Source organism: Enhydra lutris, unplaced genomic scaffold (assembly GCF_002288905.1).
Source record: "Enhydra lutris kenyoni isolate GAN:26980312 unplaced genomic scaffold, ASM228890v2 scaffoldscaffold35, whole genome shotgun sequence".
In the NCBI taxonomy this organism is placed as follows: Eukaryota; Metazoa; Chordata; class Mammalia; order Carnivora; family Mustelidae; genus Enhydra; species Enhydra lutris.
The window spans coordinates 14802384-14823920 of record NW_019154119.1 but is presented as its reverse complement, the minus strand read 5'-3'; the positions used below and the strand labels follow the sequence as shown (position 1 = coordinate 14823920).

The 21537-nt window shown below is 54.2% G+C and overlaps 1 protein-coding gene across 2 annotated transcripts in view; it reads left to right on the top strand.

Annotated features, from left to right (window-relative positions):
• Positions 1-1562: 1562 nt before the first annotated feature.
• LOC111154103 (growth regulation by estrogen in breast cancer 1) overlaps positions 1563-21537 on the top strand; it is a 71581-nt gene continuing 51606 nt past the window's right edge. For both annotated transcript variants that reach the window (XM_022513490.1, XM_022513489.1), the window contains exons 1-6: positions 1563-1719; positions 6592-6711; positions 9013-9189; positions 16113-16295; positions 17675-17818; positions 19701-19829. In XM_022513490.1, coding sequence (XP_022369198.1) covers positions 1563-1719; positions 6592-6711; positions 9013-9189; positions 16113-16295; positions 17675-17818; positions 19701-19829 — 910 coding nt within the window. The remainder of the gene's footprint in view (positions 1720-6591; positions 6712-9012; positions 9190-16112; positions 16296-17674; positions 17819-19700; positions 19830-21537) is intronic.

Sequence of the window (21537 nt, the reverse complement as noted above, 5' to 3'; positions counted from 1 at the left end):
AGTAGCTTGAGATAGCTTCATTATTAAAGGAGGTGGGAAATAAGGACGACAAGGAAGGAATCATTTTAAGAAGTTCGGAAAAAGGACAACAGATTAAGCCAAGAGGAGACAGAAACACAAAGCTAACTTTAAGGAAATAGAAAATAAACAGAAAACAGTAGGAAGGAATATAAATTTCCGTGCTGCTGCTTGGGGAGCGCTAAGCGGAGAGGTTCACCATGTACGATCTGAAGGACGTGTCTGAGCTGGTATCGTACCTTTCGCTCAGAGGACTATGATGCGGCCATGACCGTCATTGTAAAAGCGTTTGTAAGAGGTCTGGGTGAAATGTTCGTGTCCAGTGAAAACTGCAGAATCAAAAATTTCATTTACAGAATGATCATAACTGTGTGAATACAGTCTCCCGTTTCTCTCCTATCCCCGAGTTGTGAAGAAATTAAGTCTGGAAAGAATGCATCATCCTAGCCCAGTGGGGTGAGGTGCTGATGTTCGTGACAACACAGAAGGACCTGGAAAACGTTGTGCTTATCTGGAAGAAGCCAGTCACCAAAAGACCATAGACCGTAGGATTCCATTAATAGGAACTTTCCAGAAGATGCAAATCTACAAAGGCAGAAAGTAAATTAGCGGTTGCCAGCGGCTGGGGTGGGTTGGGAGCTGAAGGAGTGACAGCGTAAGGATACGACGAGGTTTCTTTTTGGGGTGATGGAAATGTTCTAGAATTGATCGTGTGAGGGTTGCACGACATTGAGTACACTAAAAACCACTGAGTTGTGTACTTCATGTGGGTAAATGGTATGGGATGTGAAAGGTATCTTAAACTGCTACAAAAAAAAAATCACAGTGGTTATCTTGGGGGATGGGCATATCAGTGCTTTTTCCTTTTGTTTGTCCACTATCTTCTGTAATTTCTAGATTTCCATGTTTTCCAGATGTAACTCCACATTACTTGTACAATGGAAACGGTAATAACCTACAAAAACACTTTAAGGGAAGAATGTTAACAATTGGTCTTTTAGCAAAAAAGGCAGGGATGGGAAATCTGTTAGCCCACCTTCTGAGAAGGTGTGGGGGCTCTTGTAATCCTACAGTCTGGAGCCTAGCTGTCATGGATGGATCGTGGAATTGCCAGCCGCTGTCGCATCTGTAAAGTGGCACGGGTCTGTTCTTCTGTGAGTCAAGGAAAATAAACCATCATTTGAGCTCTCTTGGCGGCAGGATCCCATCTCAGGGGAAAAAGGGGTGGGTGGAAGGGAGGATGGTGCGGGAGGGCGGTGGGGGAGTGGTCTTTGAAACCAGGGATGACCGGTTTCTAGGGAAAATGCGGAAAGGTGTCAGACTCTGCTATCGGAGTGCTAAATTAGAGATAGCTGTTACTTATATAACTTCCTGTAATTGCTGGGCAGGAGCTGTCGCTGACAGCCGTCCTCTCCTTGGATCCAGAGCCCTTCCCTCCTGGCAACCGGCTCACTTCTGGCTTTGGGCTCCAGGCGCAGGGTCAGCCTTTCCAACTGACGCTGAAATGTCGTTTTAAACCGCAGCCTCCGCCGTCCTTTCTGAAGATGGGAAACTCTTACGCCGGACAGCTGAAGACGACGCGGTTCGAAGAGGTCTTACACAACTCCATCGAGGCGTCCCTGCGGTCCAGCAGCCTGGTGCCCCGGCCTGTCTTCTCCCAGCTCTATCTGGAAGCCGAGCAGCAGCTCTCTGCCCTGGAAGGTAGGAGATGCGCCGGTGTGGGTCCTGCGTCTGGGCAGCTCCTGTTAGAACAGAACTGGAAACTCCTTCTCCCCTCTGTCTGGAAAACATTGGGTCTAGCAGAAAAGAATTAAAAAGGAAAAAGTGCACTTACCTTTTTCCTTGGCTAAGACCGAGTATCAGCCATAAGGATGCTAGGAATGTGGTTATTCATTGGGTCATGGGGGAAGGAAGAGGGCTGTGTTGGGACTGTCGTGCCTGGGTTGTTTCTGATGCCTTTCATAGAAGGTCTGATGTTCTCCCTGGATAAGTCAGAAATTTTAACACCCTTTGGCCCTTGGTGATTTTTTTCCGTCTCTGTCCAGGGATTCATGGTCCTATCTTTGCAAAATAGTCTCTAGGTAGTTTCTCTTTGTGATTGCAGATACGAGAGCCCTCTAGAAACTTGGAAACACCGAGAATGTGTGCCAGGAATAAATGAATCAGTTATATTCAGGCGTGGGGATAACTTTAGGGTTTGCTTAATTATCCAGAGGATAAAATGGTTGTTTTCAGTCTTTAGTGTGTCTCTTTCATAGCCACGTGTTTTTTGTGCCAGAAGTAACCCCACAGCAGTCCACGGGATGAGACGGTGACCGTTACCTAAGTTCTTTTGGGCAGTGAATGCCTTCCGCTGGAAGTTCCCTGTGGAATTCACATAGATATTGAAGGCAAAAAAGGACCATTGTTTAAAAGAAAATTAATCAATCAAGAAAGCGTGCAGTGGGGGGCCTGGGTGGCTCAGTGGGTTAAGCCTCTGCCTTCAGCTCAGGTCATGATCTCAGGGTCCTGGGATCAAGCCCATCGGGCTCTCTGCTTAGCAGGGAGCCTGCTCCCCCCTCCCCCGCCTGCCTTTCTGACTACTTGTTATCTCTCTCTGTCAAATAAATAAAAAAAAAAATCTTAAAAAAAAAAAAAAAGAAAAGAAAAAAGAAGGCGTGCAGTATGCCTGGTCCTATACTGGGGGGGTCGCCATGTGTATGGGTCAGTCTTTGTGTGTATGTGTGTGTGTGTGTTGGCAGGGTGTGGGGATGGCTGGCTGGGAGGGTTGCACGTAAGAGAAAATAAGGCACAGAGTTGCTTGCGTGGAATCTGATAGTTCCTTATTCTAGCAGGAAGGCGTTCCTTGTGTCCGTCTTTGAAAAGTCCTTATGTTAATTTTGCAAACAGCCACAGTAAGGACCTAAAAGAGCTAGAGGAGGGTCTGGGAGAAACTGGACTGTGCCCAAAAGCACGGATTAGGAAAACCAAGAATTCTCTGGTATCGAAAGCAGGCATGTCTTCCAGCAGGGGAAGCATCAGTGCGGCACTGGGGGAGATGATGAATGAGTGGAGGATACGGGCTGTGTTTCTGGCTAGCCGACAGACGTTCGTAGAGCGTATGCATTAAACAGCCATCCGTAGCTACTCTGAGTACTGAAAGTCTTTGTTGCTAATCGTGAATTACTGACGGTGACAATGGTGACTTAGTCCACGTGAATGGCACCTTGAAATCTACAAAGTGCTTTCCACCTCCCCCTGCTAAGATGATTAAATCCCACGATTTGGGACCCTGGGAGAGGGCTTTGATGGCAGGTTGCAGTGTCGAAGGAGTGCCCAAGTCAGGGAGTTGTACCCTTAGCTTTGGTGACTCTGTGATGGAAAGGGGGCAGACCCGTGGTTAAGTCGGTAGGGGACAGGGGGCCGTTGCTCACCTCGGGGGTGGGAGAGAGGAGCAAGCCCTGGGAGGTTCCCCCCCAGCTTTTCCTCTGCCTAAGTTCTCTGCAGACTCCCTGGGAGGCTGCATCTCAAACACTGACTTCTTAGGATGCCCTCCCCTGCCAATCGGGCGTTGGGCAGCTGGCACTTTCCGGGGACCGCTGGAGGCGTCCCCTTCTCATGCCTCCCGTGTTGAGGGCTGTAGGCGTCCTGCCTGCTGTCAGCGCAGCACCCCCACACCCCCCACCCTGTACGAAACCAGAGCAGAACCTCCAGCTTTTCCTCTTCGTCCGCAAACAGAGAAATCCTCCCAAGGTGCAGGAAAGACAAAGAAGGGGTCTGGTGGGAAGGGGGAGACTCTCCTTCTCAGTTGGCTGGACGTCACCATGAACTGAACGCACGACTCTGCCCCTGGATTCTCTGTCATAAAACTTGGTGCGAACGGCTTGTCCTGGCCACACTTTGGTTTTTCCGTCTGTCTGCCAGGGTCTCTTACTGTTGTCCTTCCTCAGTCACATGAAAGGTGGTGTTTATGGCCAGGGTGCCGGCATCCTAAACACCCAGGGTCTGTAACATCTTCTGTGCTCCTGAGCGCCTTTCAGCTGGGGCCTTGGGGCTTTGTTCCCCGGATTAGAGGATTTACCACACCTCCTCCCGAGGTGGGTGGGGGAGGGGGAGAGGCTTTTATGTGCTATTTACTTTTTTTTTTTATGAAAGACCAAACAACAAATACCACCCCAGAGTTTTGAGATAAGTATTAATTAATTAAACGAGATGCAGTTAATTCTTGTAACCCCACCCCCCTCAAAATGTCATGTAGTTTCTTCTCATGGAAAGAAAGGAAAATCCAGCTCGACAGAGGGGAAGTGCGGCCGCATCTTTGGGCGCCTGTGTGTTCTCGTGTTAAGGTCCTCAGCTCCCAGTCCGCTCTGTTTCGTGTGGCGCCGTGGTAATGCCCTCCTTGCACCGGAGACCTTGGCCAGCAGGCGGGTGGGCTCTGCTCCCGGCTGTGATAGTCTCCTCTCTCACTGCCTGACTGATCCCATCACAGGCGCTGGGATGTCTGGGGTGGACCTTTGACCTTTGAGGTCTGCTTTCTCATCCACCGGATTCTGAGCTCTTTCCTTGACTTTCGGAGGCTGAAGGCCCTCATTTTTCATTCTTTTGGAGAGTCTGAGTTCTTCCCTTGGGCTTTAGCAGAGTAACACGCAGACAGGCCCTCCTGCGGGGCTCTGAGTTCTCCATCCTTCTCACGCAGATTGTTGGGGTCTTTGCCCTTCCCTCTGGGCCTCTGGAGTCATGGCTCAGAGAGGAGAGTGGCTGGTCCCACAGAGCACAAACAGCTCTGTGCCGCCCACTCTGCAGATGGTGGCAGGACAGTCCCAGCCCCCATGGGGACCTGTGCAGCATTGCTGGCGCCTGGGGTCTGGGCGGGACTCCACCCCTTAGGCTAATGACCCACCGGGCCTGCATTTAATGGCAGGAAGGAGGCATCTGAAGGAGGCTCGGAGCTATCTCCACCCCCTGCGTGTGCTTCCTGGGTAATCTTTTTATGGTCTTCCTGCCACCTCCGTGTTCTCCAGGCTCAGAAAGATGGGGACACCAGGGATTTTTCACTTCCTGCACTGACCTACCCAAGGTCACGGGCCTGAGCTGGCTTCAGATGTTCCGTTTCTTCTGCCTCTTGTCCCACGGGCAGCTTTAAAGTGGCGGCCACCGTACTAATTAAATCACATCAGGAAGGTGCTGTGTGGCGCTGATGGCCGGCCGTAGCAGCTCAGAGGCCCTGTATAACCACCTCATTTCAAAGATGCAGGGTCTGATGCACAGAGGTTAAGTAACTTTCTCCTGGCCACACAGGCAGCGGCAGGCTCGAGAATTGAGAGTTCCCTGATTCCCAGCCCTTCTCTTGCCCTGCACATGATTTCATCACTCACCTAGAACCACCGAACCCACTGGATAGATGGAGGGGCAAAGCCGAGAAGAGGAGGCAGGAGAAACGGGAACACGGAAAGAGTGCTAAAACAGGAGGCAGAGAAACAAAAAAGAAGAAAAACGGTCTTCCAGCCCAGCCCCTTCAAGGATGCTCGTAATGACCCTATTCCACGAAGAAGTTTGCATGCTAGTTATTAAATGACCATTAAACCCGGACAAGTTGAGAAAGATTTTGACCAAAAATGTCTGTTAAAAGGAGTTAGGACGGTACTTCCATAGCCTGGGAAATTCATTCAGCTGAACCCCCTTCTCGAGCAGTGCTGGGCAAATGGGGCTCGAGGGGGTGTGCCCCCATCAGCTGGGCATGCGTGTCCTGGGCACTGCCTCTAGGGTCACAGAGGTGCGTGAGGGCAGGGGCCCCGTTCTCTGTGAGCCGAGAGGCTGCGGGGAATGACCAGAAGCTGTTTCACCACCGCGACAGAGCTCATGAGCAGGGAGCGGGGGGGCTTCAAGGCCAATCCCTGGCTCTTCCAGCCAGTTCCTTGCTTGCCTATATGCGACTGCACTTAAAAAAAAAAGTTTCCCCAAGTCATAACCCGCCAGGCCGTGTTCTGGAATGGTGCTCTATGTGTCTGTGCCAGACTCGGGTGTGTTTGTATTTCTAGTCCTCCCTATGTGTGCATTCCTCCCCTGGGGCTAAATGAACATGGACAGCTTGCACGCCGGAGAGAGACCGCTCACATGACGCTTTGTATTCCAAGCCACGCAGGACAGTCTAACATCAGCGGGGGCCTCAGTTGCCCCTGGGAGCCGGCTGTCACCGGAGCGCTGCGGGACAGCCATAGGGTCCCTCTCTGTAAAATGGTCTATACCTGAATCTGTGGCCCCTCCCCCGGAAAGATTCTGGAGGGTTTCTCAAAGTTATGTGTGTGTTGAACCCTCGTGCGTGAGCAGATGCGTGGAGCTCTGCCGAATGGAAAGAGACGTGAACCTGAATTTGAAGTCACTAGGCCAGGCTGGGAGCCCGAGTCTGTGACCTTGGGAAAGTCCTATGACCTCAGCTTTCCCCTCTGAACAGAGCCGGGGCGGGGGGGGGGAGGGGGGGGGGGGGGTGATGCCCGGCTCCTAGCAGGCCTGTAGGGACTGGGTAATTATTAAATGGCTGAGACTTGCTGACCTCTTGCCTCTGACTGTCTCCTCCCTCCCCTTTGCCACTTCCAGGTGGTAGCCAAGTGGACAATGAGGACGAGGAAGAAGAGGGAGAAGGGGGACTGGAGTCCACCTGTCCCCCAAATCCCTACCAGATGCACCCTCCACCCGAAGGCTGCTGTACCATGGATGGTGAGGCTGGCAGCTGGCAGAGTCTGCGGCTTTGCACCCCGGGTCCCCTGTGCCCCGGTCCCTGGCTACATCCTCCTCGAGCCCCCGGGGGGCTGTCGGCTCACCACCCCTTGGCACTCTGTGGATAGCTCGAGTTTACGAGTGGATTTGGATCCATCCGTTCATTGGTTGTTTGGAAACTCGGATATATTTCGCAGTTTGGGTCTGCCTGCTCCGAGCTTTCACTTGGACCGCTCAGTGAGAATAATCTTCCTCCGCGATCCTGCTTTACCGCTGAGGAAGGGAGACGTGTGTTCTGTCAGGAGCCGTGTAGAATCAGTCCGTGGAGGAACTGAGGCACAGGAATGCCGGGGGTGGGGGCACCTTGGTCTGGTGATAAGAGCTTGTGCTCTGCACTCAGAGAAACTTGGGGCTCTGCCACTCACTAGCGGGACAGCCTCTCGGAGTGCAGTGCGTTCATCTGCCGGTCACCATGCCAGTCGAGGGGCGTCACTAGTTAGTTAATCCACTCCTGACTGGGCCCCTCCCCACTCTGGAAATATGGAGATAAAAGGTACAAGAGCTCCCAGCTTCATGGAGCTATGGAGGCAAGCAGACACTTTGTACATGAGGTGGAAAGTGCTGACAGGGCAGGGTGGTCAAGCACAGGTGCCTGGGAGCTCAGGAAACGTTCCTCCCACAGGTAGAGAGTTTAGGGAAGGCTTCCTGAAGGAGGTGGCCCGTCATCTGGGTTTTGGAGGATTAGCAGGAGTCTGTGAGCAGTTTGGGGGAAAGTGGAATATTCCAGACAGAGGAACAGCATGTGCAAAGGCTCAGAAGGGAGAGAATATAGCCCTCTGGGGAGCTGCTGGCGTGTGTATAGGTAGGAGTCTGAGGTCTGGCCGGGCAGGGCATAGTGCTGAGGTCACACGGGGCGTAGAGGTCCCAGGTGCTGTGTGTGTGGGCCTGCACTTGGCCTCGCACAGGATGTGGCAGGAGAGGCAGTCAGCTCTCACGGGGCTGCTCTTCGGGGAGAGAGAAACCAGCGCCGTGGCTCTTCAGGACGTAGGACTTCTAGTGTTCAGATGTTAAAAGGTCACCTAGTTAAAGAAGGAAACTGTGAACTCTGCAGTGGTCATTACAGAGATTTTCAAAGAATTTCCAAGCCAACGCGGTAACCACTGACTGTCCCCAGCCTCTTTTCCTCCAGCTCTTCAGAAGGATGGGCCCAGGCCATGTAGGGAGAAGGCCTGCAGGGTGCTCGACCTCAGCCTCAGGGACTTTGCTGAACTTGCCTAAGATGCTGAAGGGGAACCTCCCCCCACCTGGCCCAGCTCTCAGCAGCTCTGAGCACATCCCGGAACCTCTCTGAGCCTTGATTTCCATCTTTGCAAACTGGGGGCAGAATCGCTTCCCCATGAGAGCTTTGCAGAGCTGCTCCTGGTCCAGTGCCTGGCACACAGTGGGCACTGTCTCCATGCCTGCCAAGCCCCTCCCCCTCCCAGGGCCCCTCTGTGACCCTCCCCGGGGGCATGTAGGAGATTCTGGACCCAGGTGCTGTAGACCCAGCACCTGTGAAGCAGGTGCGTGCCAGAGGGCTCTGTTCACATTGTAGAGTCTGGCAGGAAAGCCTTGGGACCATCAGGATCCCATTAACTCTTATTGTCTCAGTTGGTAGCTAAGGATGGAGCAGACGCAGGAGATGGGGCCGAGTGTGCCCTCATCCGGGAAGACCTCGGAGAGGCCCATCCAAATAAATCTCAGCTGTTTCTCCCCTCTTATTTCTAGACATTTTAGGGCACTTATTTTTCGAATGGGAAGTATATTTAAAAGCTCTAAATACAAAATGTTCAAAAGGGTCTAGAGTGCCAGGCTCCCTGATGGTCACTCTCCTTGTGTCCCGGTGCCATCCCCAGAGGCAGCCAGCACCAGCAGGCTCTGGCTCCCTCTTTGTGACATTTCCCTGTTTCTCATACACATGAAAAGTGCAGGGTGTGGAAAATACCACATTACTCACAATTTCTTGGGGATTCATCATGTGTACATTTTAGTCGACCCTTGCTCATCCGCCGTTTTTCCTGCTGAGTTTCATTTGTACATGAATGACGGCGACACTGCTGTCTTCAAAGGAATTGACATGCGTCGGGTGTCCCGAGTAACTGTGGTTCTAATTTTATCTCTTGGAACTAATATTAAAGTCAGCCACATGCAGAGGTGAGGTTTGCTCCTGACAAGACCTGGAATGTCCTCCCTTGGCCCGTGGGGAGCCTGGTTCTGGGGAAGCCCTTTGGCGCGCGTGTGAGTCCTGTCCATTCCTCGTAGGGTACTGCCAGGCGGGGAAGGACCTGCGTCTTGTCTCCCTTTCCAGCGAGCCCATCGACGTCCCCACAGGCTTTCTCCTCGTGGGGGCCAAGTCCCCCAGCCTCCCGGACCATCTCCTGGTGTGTGCCGTTGACAAAAGGTTCTTGCCCGATGATAATGGGCACAACGCTCTTCTTGGTAAGTCCTTTTCTGTGGTTCCACCTGCCTGTGGGGGTGGGGACAAGGGAGGCCTTTGGGGGTGGGGGTGTGGGCCTCCTGTGGGGGCCTCTTTTTCAGCAGGCCCTGCGGGCCCGTTTCTGCTTTCCAGTAGGCTCTTTCTGTATGGAACTGGAATGTTAATGAGATTTATTTATTTATTTATTTATTTATTTATTATTTTTTTAATGAGGTTTATTTTAAAATGTGACGAACTTCCTATAGAGAACCTGACCTTGAGAATGAACTTTTTTAGATGTATGTTCATCAGACCTTTTCTAAGTGCCTTCCCGTGTCAAGGATAGGATAAAGGGGCGCCTGAGGGGCTCAGTTGTTGAGCGACTGCCTTCGGCTCAGGTCATGATCTCAGGGTCCCGGGATCGAGTCCCGCATGGGGCTCTGGGAGCCTACTTCTCCCTTTTCCACTCTCCCTGCTTGTGCTCTCTCTCACTCTATGTCAAATAAGTAAATAAAAATCTTAAAAAAAAATAAAGAATAGGATAGAGACCTGTCCGAGATGGTTTCAGAAGCCATCAGACAGGAGGCGGAGGGAGAACGGGGCCGAACGTGTGTTCCTGTTTGCAGAACATTCAGACCTTCTCCATCAAGCGCAGAGTGATTCCCACATGCGCTCTTGGCCGTTTGGCAATCTGGCCCCTTCGCCGGGCCTGGTGTCTCCTTAGGAGGAGGACCAGACAGGCAGAGGGCTGTAATGATTGGGGCCAGACATAGCATCAGAAGCCGTTTTCTCTGTAGAACAGGTACGTTTCCTGCTTGACCCCGCCCCCGAAGCTGAGCAGGTCCGCACTTGTGCGTGGGTATTTATAGCACGTTTTATGTCTGAGACACCATGGGAAGGGCCCAAGGGGAGGAGAGACCAGGGGAGGGCAGGATGCAGCCGCAGAAAACAAAGACATGGTTCCTGCCTTGAGGTGACAGGGCCGGGGGTTAATGCTGGGAAGCAAGGCAGGCGAGCGCTGCAGGGGCAGCTCTGGGACGGTGACCAGGGAGAGAGAGGTTCAGGCCGGTGTGGGCTTATTGTAACGAGCTCTTGAAAACAAGAACAATCCCGGAAAATTCCCAAGGAGCTCATGGAGTCCTTCCGTCTCAGATTTAATGTGCTCCTCGAGACCACTCCGGATGCCGTATGCTGGTAGGACGGCTCTGGTGACTTGGTCCCCGTTCGATCCGGTGGTTGGCCGGGGCTGTGGCTGAATTCCCCCACTTTGTGACTGTAAAGGAATTGCGAGGGCAGTAAATCAAGGAGGTTCTGGGTCTTGAAAGGTGGAGACAGGAATCTCTCAGTGCATTCACCAACAGCTCCCCCCGCCCCGCCCCAGCTCCAGCTCCTCAGGTGGCGAGGGCAGAGGAAGTGGGGTCTTTGTTAACTGCTCGCCAAAAAGCCATCAGAGGTGGGTAACGAGGGGCGGTTGGTAATAACTGATGCTTTCTTCTTTTAAAATAACTTTATGCTCTCAGCTTGCACACTTAACACTGTTTGGGTTTCCTGCAATTACCCCTGATGGTTGCGCAGGACGAGGAGGCCCCCCAGCCCTCCGGCGGCCCAGGCTCCGTGCTTTTTAGTGATCTATAAAATGGAAGCTCTGCAGGATCTTGGGGGAAGCAATGGCTTTAGCTCCTAATTTATAACCACTGCCCCCCCAGTTTATAATGAAGGGAATCTTGTTTTAGCGAGTTTGAATCAACCAAGGGATTTTGTCTGAGAAGGTGAAAATCTCGGTGTGTGTTTCCAGGTGTTGACGATAATTCAGCGAAATGGGCCGACAGCTCAGGTAAAAGAAAACATGGGGCTACAATGTTCATTTTTCCCCCTTAGGTGTAATTGAGTCCTGTGTTCATTCAGCAGGCAGAGCATTAAGCATTTATGGAATGTGTACCCGGATGGGATGTGGACTTCGAGTTCAGCGCCGGGGCCCCCCAAATCAAGTTCAACCAGGTCCTTGCCTGGGAGCTTGCCACTTGGGGCGAAAGCTCGGGCAAGCGGGGACTCAGCTCAGAGAGCCGCAGAAATCAAGCTTTTACTACATCTCTGTGCGGCACGCTGTATGGGGGGCTGCGGAAGGGTGCACTGAGCCCCGGGGACGGGCGGGGTGTCCCTGAGGGTGTGGTGTTGAGCTGGGCCCTGAAAAACCAGCTGCGTTTTTGTCAGCTGGAGAACAGCGACAGCAGCGAAGCACTCAGAGCAGCCCCGTTACGGAGCCCTGACCGTGCGCCCGAAACTGCTCGGCGGGATGGGATAAGCCCGTGAGGTGGGTACATTATTACCTGGCACTTATATAGGAAGGAATGAAGGCACAGAGAGGTTAGGTGACTTGCTCAGGGTCACCCAGCTAGTAAGTGGCAGGTCTTGAATTTGAATCCGGGTGCTCTGGCCCTGGTCTCAATTCCAGAAGATGGGGTGCTCTCGGGCAGGAGGGGGTCCACGTGTAAGGAGGAGGATGGTGTGCTGGAGGAAGAGGGTGGAGATTGGGAGTGGGGGCTGCTTGGGCCCTGCCTGGGAAAGGCTCTGGTGCCCCAGAAGTCACTTTTTTTTCCCCTAAAGATTTTATTTATTTAAGGGAGAGAGAGAGAGAGAGAGAGAGCGGGTAGGAGCAGAGAGAGGGACAAGCAGACTCCCTGCTGAGCAGGGAGCCCGACACGGGGCTTGATTCCATAACCCTGAGGTCATGACCTGAGCTGGAACCAAGAGTTGGATGCTTAACCGGCTGAGCCACCCAGGTGCCCCAGGAAGACATTTTTAAACTGTGGAAGTAGGGAGAAGCCTGTGGTAGTACTATGTATCTCTCTTGTGTCTTCAGCAATTACTAAAACACGGTCAGTTGCATTTCACTCCTAACTCTTTCTCTGTCCCTACCGGATTATTTGGAGGCAAATCCCAGATGTGTCATTTCGTCTGTGTACATTTCACTGTGTATCTCTAAAAAGAAAGGGCTTTTTGTTAAAAACCCAGCACCATTATTGTATCTAAAACGTGTAGTAGTCATTCTAGAACATCAAATATCCACTGTGTTCAAATTTTGTCTTACAGTTTTTGTTGGTTTGTTTTACAGTCAAGATGCAAACAAGATTCTCCCACAGCATTGGTTGACCTGTCACTCATTCTGTCTCCTTGTATGGTCCCCTCCTTCCGGTTTTCCCTGAACAGTTTCTGTGTTTGGAAATGTTCAAACGAGGGGATGGCTATGTTTTTAACTTGCATTTTAGAACAGTCTCTCAGAGGTCACATGAACAACAGATTTCTCTCTGCCTCTTCCTAAGGGGAGAACTAGAGGCAGGGGACCTAGTTATGAGCCTTCTTGTAGGATTCTAGATAATCCCTAGGTCTTGTTGGGTATGTTCCCAGCCTGCTCACGCACCATCACTATTTGTTTCATCTTTCAACGCCCATCACCCCCATCTCGTTTCTGTCTCATCTGAATCCTGACTGAGATCTAAAGGCTTTTCCCGCCTCTCGGGTGTGGGCCCGTGGGACCGCGTGCCTCTCGCCCACTGCCTGGTAGGCGCTCTGGTCTGGGTCCCTCTTCTGAGGCACACCCTGGAGGAAGCAAAGGGAGGTGCGCCTGGAGGCCCATGTTCAGAGACACAAGTAGAAGGTAGATCCCTTCTGTACTTCAGTTGGAATTTGGCCAAAATATCAAGGCTGGGGTCCACGGACGTGTTTTTTCCTCATGGTCGTGAAGCGGTATTTACCTCCATAAGCAGGATGGTGGCAGGAACCACAGAAGTGAAGCATGAAGTGGAGGAGGGGGAAATTGCCCACCACCCCGCAATGAACATCTGTTTTACTTGGCCCCTTTTTCTTCTCCATCCACCATCCACGTGGGGCTTTGGATCGGTCTTCACGGCTTGTGTTCACAGCCTGGACACAATGTTCGATGCCAGGTGTTTCCCCTTCGTTTGCTGAAGGAAGCCAGAGATGATGCTGTTTTTGTCCCGAGTCGCCGTTCATTTTCAGGGAACAGGGGCGTGGCCCCTGGCTGCCCAGTGTGACATGTGCCTGCCTGTGATGGCTCCATCCTTAAATAGAGCACGGAGCCCCTCTCGGGGTCTGACCTCGGCTGCAAGGCCCTGTTGAGCCCTGCCTTGCCAGGGGGCTGTCCACCGGCGGCAGAGCCTGGCTCTGTGTGCACATGCAGCAGGGCCATGTGGGCAGACGGACACGGCTAGACGGGGGCCCGTAGGACCAGCGGTTGTACTGCCGTGTGCTCATGGGAGACTCGGTTTCATGCAGGGGTCCCTGCGCTGTAGGCCACTGGAGGAACCGTGTCTCTCAGCTTGGGGTGTTTGTGCCGGGGAATCTGAGCACTCGGGCTGCATCCCGGGCTTTCTGTCTTCTCAAGAGATTATTATCAACGCTCCAGTCCTGAGGCAGATTTCCAAAGAGAATGGCTCGTTTTATGCATCCTTGTGAACATTTTTATTGCCTTGCAGACAATTTCCTGAAACGTTAGAATTACCTCATGTGTTCAGTTGGGGTGACTTCATCCGTTTCCCTGGTCTCCTGGGACTGGTTGGGAAGCTGTCCTGTGGTTTTCTTGGTCGCCCCCTTCTGTGGTCCCAGATCACCTCTCCGAAGGGCAGCCTCTTCTCCTGACCAGAAATTTCTGCCAGAGCAGGAGTGCAGCTTGCCTGCCAGCTCCCTAAATATGTGCTGGACCTGGAAGACCCGGGGTTCCCCCTTCTGAACCACAGGAAGGCATTCCTGATGGTCTTTGCTTCCCAGTCCTGCATCTGAAAGGGAGCCGTGGTTGGTCCCGCAGCTCATGTTGCTCACGGGACCAGGACCTAATGTCCATGTAGCTGCTTCTGCATGGCAGTGTTGGCCTTGGCACGGTGCTGTTAGCATCGCACGGCCTGGCAGTGGTTCTTGTCCACCCATGTTTTCAACACTTGGGGCCAGAATCCCTTCCCAAGAACTTGGAAGGTTTTTTGGGGCCTTATTCTTTGATGGCGGGTGAGCCAGGTTGAAGACAAAGCCATAAATAAAAAACAGATTATTATCTCAAAGTATATGCAGAAATCCCAAAGCGTTCACGGGGATAGTTACCTTGCTTCTACTGGCTTCCCACCTGGTGTTTACTGACTGTCTGCCATGTGCTGGACGCTAGTCTGTGCACATGAACTTACATGGACACACAGAGCCCACACCTACGTGCACTCACACCACGATGCCAGTCCTTTGGAGCACGGGGAGAGTTACGGGGGAAAAAATATGCAAATTTCAATAAAAACGAAAGAAGAGGTTACTATGATCCTCTCATCAGAATAAAGGGCAGTAGAGGGTTGAGAACAGTAAGCTTCAACCCTTTGGGTCAAGGACAGCTCTGAAGAAGTGGACATTTGATATGGGCATTGAGTGACAGCAGGACACAGGCAGGTGGGGCTTCCATAGGAAGGAGCATGAGCCTGGGGACAGGAGAGTGGTGGGAGTGGGCGGGGGTCCAGTTGGGGATTTGGCATAGCAGAGTGGGGAATAAGAGCGGAAGCTGGAGGTGGGGGTTGGGTAGGATTCGGGGTGGCCTTGAATGTCATGTTTGTGGTCGACACTCTGTTCTCAGGCCAGAATGGAGCCACACACTGTCTGCATCCGGCTGGGACGCTTATGTAACCTTTCTCGTTCTCAGCCTTCCCCAAAGAAGGTTTTGCTGTCCCGATCAACCAGTTGTTATGTCAATAAAGCCGAGTGATCTGTCTGGGGGGCAGCAGATGGCCAGAACGTCCCTGGTTCTCTGGGCATGTTTGTTCCTTTTCTGTCCCCAGTAAGTTTCTGTAACATAGGTGTCTCGTTTCTTCGTGGACATGTGTTGAACCATCACGAACGTGTTATTTTGGCGGGGTCTCAGGAAGGCCGTGTTTAAACAAGCCGGGCTTACGCACGCGGCCGCATGTCCCTCCTGGGCTAAGTCACAGTGGCCTTCGTAAGCTTGAAGCCACAGACTGTGACAAAATTAGTCAGTCTCAGCTTCAGGGGCTTTGCTCCCAAAGGACCTCGTGCCATGGAAAACCGACGCACCAATGGGCGAAGCAAGGTCTGAAGGAAGGCTTTCTTGAGATACTGGGGGTAGAGGCGAGCGGCTGTCAGGCAGAAAAGGCAGAGCAGCCCCTTCCTCCTCTGCGAACCAGCGGTTGCGAGGGTGGTTTGATTGGACTTGATGGTTTGTAGAGGTCTTCCCGCGCGTACTCTCTGGATTTTACCTGCTCATAGGGGGTCGTTTTGTCATGGGGCAGCCTTTCTGGAACCTCACAGCTGGTGGGAACCTCTGATCCTTCCCAGGAAGGCCCATTCGGGCCTCACCAGCGGGACGCTGACATGGTGGCAGCCACACTCTCACAGATGGTCTCCACTCCCCTGGCTGCCGAGCCCCCAGCATTTCCTCACCACTCTTCTGGCCGAGCACCATGATGCTTTCATTTCTTTTCAACAACTCCTGGGAGCGGGATGGAAGCTGGGGCTCTCGGGAGGTCCCTCCGTGTGTCCTAGTGGCGGTGGTCTGAGGACTTTGAGATTCTGTGACTGGAGATGGGGACATACCGCCTGTTACAAGCACTTGATCGGTATAGACAGTCGAACACGATAGTTCGTGTAAAGTTTGCTCTGTGTCACAGGCTTGAACACTTGCCCCTGGGGCAAGTTCAGTCTTCAGAGTTTGCTGGGAGGTGCCGGAGGGGGGGGGCATGTTCGTGACTGGGTCTTCTTGGTCCCTCTTCTGTTTGAGTCAAGGTCATCCTGACCCCTGGCCCAGCATAAGTTGCCAGGGGCCTTTGCCCTGTGGAATTTTCTGGTTGGCGGTATAGAATGCGAATAGAGTTTCCATAAAGTCTGTATTATTTGAAGAGGGTGTTGAAGGTAAGCTGGAGACTTTCGTGGTCGCTTCCTCCCGCAGGTTTCTCTGGGAACTGTGTTGGCTGTGGGAAGAAAGGCTTCTGTTACTTCACGGAATTCTCTAACCACATAAATCTTAAGCTGACCACTCAGCCCAAGAAGCAGAAACACTTGAAATATTACCTGGTCCGCAACGCACAAGGGGCTCTCACCAAAGGATCTCTCATTTGCTGGAAAGGCTCAGGTGAGCCCTAGGGCTTCGGGCGGGGTCGGGTGGGCGAATGGGGGTCCTCCGAGCCGGCCCTGGGGCCAAGCAGCAGGGCTTAGAGGAGAGCAGGCGCCACAGCCTCCAGGCAGGCAGGACTGCAGGCGGGGGGCCAGCCCCGTGTGTCGCCGCGCTGCCGTGACTTAGGGGTGTGTCTGGCACCTGCCGAATTGTGCGGGACATTGAAAAGCTGACGGCACAGGGCCACCCTGTGCCGTGCCTGTGCTTGTAGCTGGTGTTTGGGGTAGAGGTTCTCAACCGGGGCTGATTTTGTCCACCGTGGGACATTTGGCAATGCTCGGAGACCTTTGTGATCCCCGTGACTAGAGAGTGCTGTCATCCAGCCGGTACAGACCAGGGACTCTGTGAAACGACATGCAGCACACAGGACAGCCACCCCCACACCCCTGCAAAGAATTATCCAGTCCAAAATACCAGCGGTGCTAAGGCTGAGGAACCCTGAGTTAGGGGAATAAGGGCTTGAATAATGCCTCACTCTCTCTGCCCCAAACTCTGTGAGCAGAATAGAAAGTCCAGCCTTACGGTCCTGTCCTTGAAGACGTTCCTGGGCTTCTCTCCTCCCTCCTATCTCCCCATATCACCCGTGGCTAAGTCATCTGTGGAGGGAAGTGGGGGGATGGGTTTTCAGCCATAGGTGGTCCCTGAGATGCCCTCATTCACCCAGGTCTGGAGGGACGTGTCCCAGGAGGGGTCTCAGCAAGAATCTTTTGTCTCCACTTGTCTGCGTCGGCTCCCTTCTGGTCGTCTGGCCTCCCCCAGCCAGCTGCTGTGAAGAAAAGGATAGGCTTCGGGAGGGGCTGGCTCTGGGCATTCCTCCCCTCCCCCTCTCCTCTTCTCACATCACTCCGTAGGTATTTCTTGAGCTCCTGCTATGTGTCAGTCATTTTCTAGGTCCTGGGGGCCAGTTGTTCCTCCACTGTGGGACCAGTTGAGTCTGTGATCACTTGCTATGACCACGCACCTCCCCGGCTGGCTGTGCAGCTGGGGGTCCATCTTTCCGACAGAGGGTGACTTTTAGGATGGAGGGTGGGGGAGGGTGTTGGCACTTCCTCTCCCTCCGTCTGTTCTTTCCTTGGACTTGAAGGGCAGTGATTGGGTGACTCGTTGGCGTCGTCTGTTTTTCTCAGAAGCTCATGACGCCTCCCACCCCTGACCGTCCGAGCTGTCCCCCAGACAGAATCCCCTGGCAAGCCCACCTCCCTCCAGCTACCCTGAAGCAAAGCCAGGAAGGCGTTGGCACCATTTTGGTTATCTAGGTGTGTCTAGCTCTCTCGTCCCGGAGAGCATTCCAGAACCGGTGCAGAATCGGTTTTGATGCGTGCGTCTTGCTCCCTTAGAGTTCAGAAGCCGGCAGGCCGCCGCCAGTACTTGCTCCAGTTCCCTCTTCCCGCCCGCGGAGAGCTCTGGGCCCCTGGCGGCCTTCTCCAGCGAACCCGTTCCTGGAGCGACGCCGAGCGTCCCGATGGGAGCCCAGCAGGCAGGTGAGTGGCGGCGAAATGCCAGCCATGCTGCACCCACGGGCTGGCATGTCCCCGGCATGTCCCCGGCATGTCCCCGGCACAGCAGCTCCATGAGGCAGCCACACATTTTTCAAGATGACTAGAAGGCTTTGCCTGCTCTGTCTGCAGCGCCTTTGTGTGTCCTCGTGAATTTGTAATAGTTTCCGGCACAGCGTGCTATGTTTTTAATTTAGAAAGATGTCCTGCCTTCCTGTTGGCAGCAAAACGTGATCTCCTTGTCAGTGGTGTGGGGCACGGGGGTCCCTCCGCACCCCCAGTTTGCAGCTTAGACCTCGCTCTAGAATGGCGCCACGTCCGAGCTGGGCTGGAGTTCCCGGGAGGGGCAGGTGAGACCAGCTAGTGGCCCGCAGTCCCGGGGGCACCTCCTTGAGTCCTCACAGCACTCTGCATGTGGGCTTCAGTTTCCCCGGGGCACCACCCGGGAAGTCGAGGCTCAGCTGCTGGCCTAGGACCTCATGGGCAGTAGGAAGTGAAGTGAAGAGGTGACACAGTGGGTATTTCTGGCTCATGTGCTTGGCATTTTGCCATTCCGAACAGACCTTACAGGCGTGATCGCCGTGACCACCGCAGCCTCCTCAAGGACCCTGGAGGGGTGGCTGTTTTCCTTCCTCTGGCCCAGAGGGTCTGTAGAGGGGCTTTGAAAGCAGGGGACAGTGCCCTTGCTCCCCCCCAGTTCATCACATCGGTAAAGAAGAGGCTGCCCCTGGGGTTGGGAACTGTGCCCTCCTACTGTGCCTCCCTCCCTGCGTGGCGTATGCTGTTGTCCTCACAGTGCCCAGGCCACGTGGGCCCTCTGCTACCAGCGTAACTGGGAAGCCCACTGTTTTTACCATCGGAGTACAGGGAGTACAGGGCTGATACCTTCTGGTCGGGCAGTTTGGGGCAACTCATTTCAAATTCTTTGAATCTCTCTTTCCTCATATATGTCTAGTCGGAGAAAATTTGTATATATTTTTCCAAATGAACAGAGGGCTTGAACTCATGACCCTGAGATCAAGACCTGAGCTCAGACCAACAGCTGGATGCTTAACCAGCTGAGCCACTCAGGTGCCCCGGAGAAAATCTTTCCTAATTTGCAGGGTGATTGTAAGAATTAAATATGATACCCCTGGGCAATCCTTAGAGCTTTCTGCTGCCGGGCACCGGTCCACACACTTGCCTTCTGTGAAGCACATCGTTCTCACAGAGGCTTGGCTGCTGTCCCCGTGTGTAGCCCAGAAGGTTGAAGCAGAGGGAGGCCAAGTGAGTTCAGTGTGGTTGCTTGGAGTGGGGCAGCGGAGCCGGGGTTCAGACACAGGGCGGCTGGCTTCAAAACCATGCTCTCGACCCCTCCTCATGCCGCCGCACCCACTGGAAATGGTCTGGGCTGCCCTTGACTCTGGAGGGCCTTCCAGAGCATTCTGGCTGATGCAGGCACGTAGGCGTTGTGGTGGGGCTCACGAGACCAGCACCCCCAGTGTCCCCCAGGAGTATCCCCAGGCCCCGCGAGCAGCCCTGAGTGGGCGACCGCAAGGCGATGGGATTCCCGAGCGCGCCTGCTACAAGCCTGAGCAGGGCGGGGAAGGGGGAGGGCGGCGGAAGGGCCTTGCGTGTCCCCCTGAGGTTCAGGGGCCCCACTGGCTCCCAGGTCTGCCTGGTCCTCCTTTCACGCAGGCCGTGCTCCCTGGGCCAGGAGTATGTGTGCATCTGTGTTTGTGGGTTCTCGGTGGGCAGAGTCACTTGTCGGCCAGAAGCTCGTTTATAAGTTTATAAAAATAGAAGAAGAGTAATTTCCTGCCAGCTGGGCTCACAGGGCATCCTGTGAACTGAGTGTGTGCTCCCCCTTCTCTCTCTCCGCTGCCAGGACCAGCCTCCGAGCACCCCTCGCTAGCAGCCGCCGTGGGTCCAGCCGTTCTCAATGGCAGGGACTCCCCGAAGCACCAACAGCTGGTGAAGAGCGACCCGTCGGCCATGCCACGGCTCTCAGCGCTCGGTAGTGTTGCCGGTCGTGCCGGGGCTGGGGGGGGGGGTGTCTCGCTTTCCTCTGGGCTGGGCTGTTGGGGGGGTCATGGGGCGACCATGCTGGGGCCCCCGTGCCTCCTGGAGTTGGTGTGGCGTGGAGGGAGAGTTGGGACCAGCCAGCGGGTGCCTCCAGAGTCTGGGGGGCCGTGCCCAGGCCCCGGTGCTGGGGGGAACCTGCAGCTTCGGCCACCGACTTGGGTGATGGGCGTCTGCCAGGAAGCAGCGGGTGACCCGTCTCCTGTGGGCTCACGCATCAGGAGGGCTGTAGAGTTCTGGAGAAATCGGGGGCAGCATGGTGGCAGGGGAGGAACGTGGGCTCCCAATTCAGATAACTGCGAATTCCAAGCTCAACTGCGGCTCGTATTAGTTGGGGCATCTCGGACAAGCCTTCTGACCAAACTGCCTCATCTAGAGATGAGAATGCTGCTCTCAGGGCAGCCGAGAGGGTCAGCTGAGGGGCTGTGTGGAAATTCAGGGCACATCTGGCAGCTCACAGGTGGACACCATTAGGCCACCCACATCATCATCATTCCTGAGCTGGTCTTCTCAAGGAGGGCTTCCTGGAGGAGGTGACAGCTGAGCTACAGCTTACAGTTTAGGAAGCTTGAGAGATGGTAAGGGAGGAAGCATGGAAGAGGGTGAGGAGGTGAACAAACAGGTTAAGCATATCTTCTCCCAGAGTCCGGGACATGGGGTCTGACGCTGGGCTCTGTGTTTGCCCCTCCGTGCTTGTGGGAGCTGTTTAGGGAGCCAGGCTTCCTTCTCTCTTCCTCCATGCACATAGCTAAGTGGATTTTGGGATCCAAGACTGTTCACTGGAAGAGCCCATAGCAACTGTCCAGCCCCACACTCTGGTAGAGGAGGCACGTGAGGCCCAGAGAGGCAGCCCAGACTCGCCCAGGCTTCCCCGCTTCCGTTACCCGGCCAGCGGAGGACTTCCCTGGCGGGAGTCTCCCTCTTAGTTGAAGGACCATTGTCTTTTCTGAATTGGACCCGAGACTCCCCCGTCCTAACCAGCGTGGAATCTGAGGTCCAGCTCTTGTCCCTCCTCCGGCAGGAGGAGTCCCAGGCAGGCCCCCACTTTTCTTCCTCTGACTGGTTCTTCTCAGCGAGGGGCTGAATTTAGGGTGGCCAAGGACCGGGCTTCTGGGACGGTGACAGCAGGCCTGACCTGTGACGCCGCCCTGCCTGCAGGGGCACAACCAGACTTCATCCTGGAGAATGAGCCGTGTGGGAAGGAGAAAGCCCCCAGGTCCCCAGCAGCGCTCAAGCCCTTCTGGAACCTGACCCCAGCCAACCCGTATAATCCCATCATTCCCTGCGGCTTCTGCTTGAGAGCCCTGCACTCCAGTGTGGGATGGTTCAGTGCCCCCACTCCCGTCCCCACCCCTGGCCACACATCAGGATCTGAAAGCATCTCGTTGCCTCACCGCTAACGCACCTTTCAGGGCATAGCTCAGGTGTCCCCTCCTAAAGGGCGGCTCCCTCCCTCCCTGGCATGCCCCAGGGCTCTGTCTCCCTTACGTGGCCACCTGTGTCGTGTATGCAGTGACATTCCCGAGGGCAGTGCTGGTGTCCTCCACATCTTGGGGCCCCAGGTGCCCAGCTTTCGTGGATGCTGACGGAATGGAGTTGCTTTAACAGCCCAGCCGAAATGCCGGAGGGCCTGGGCCTTCCTG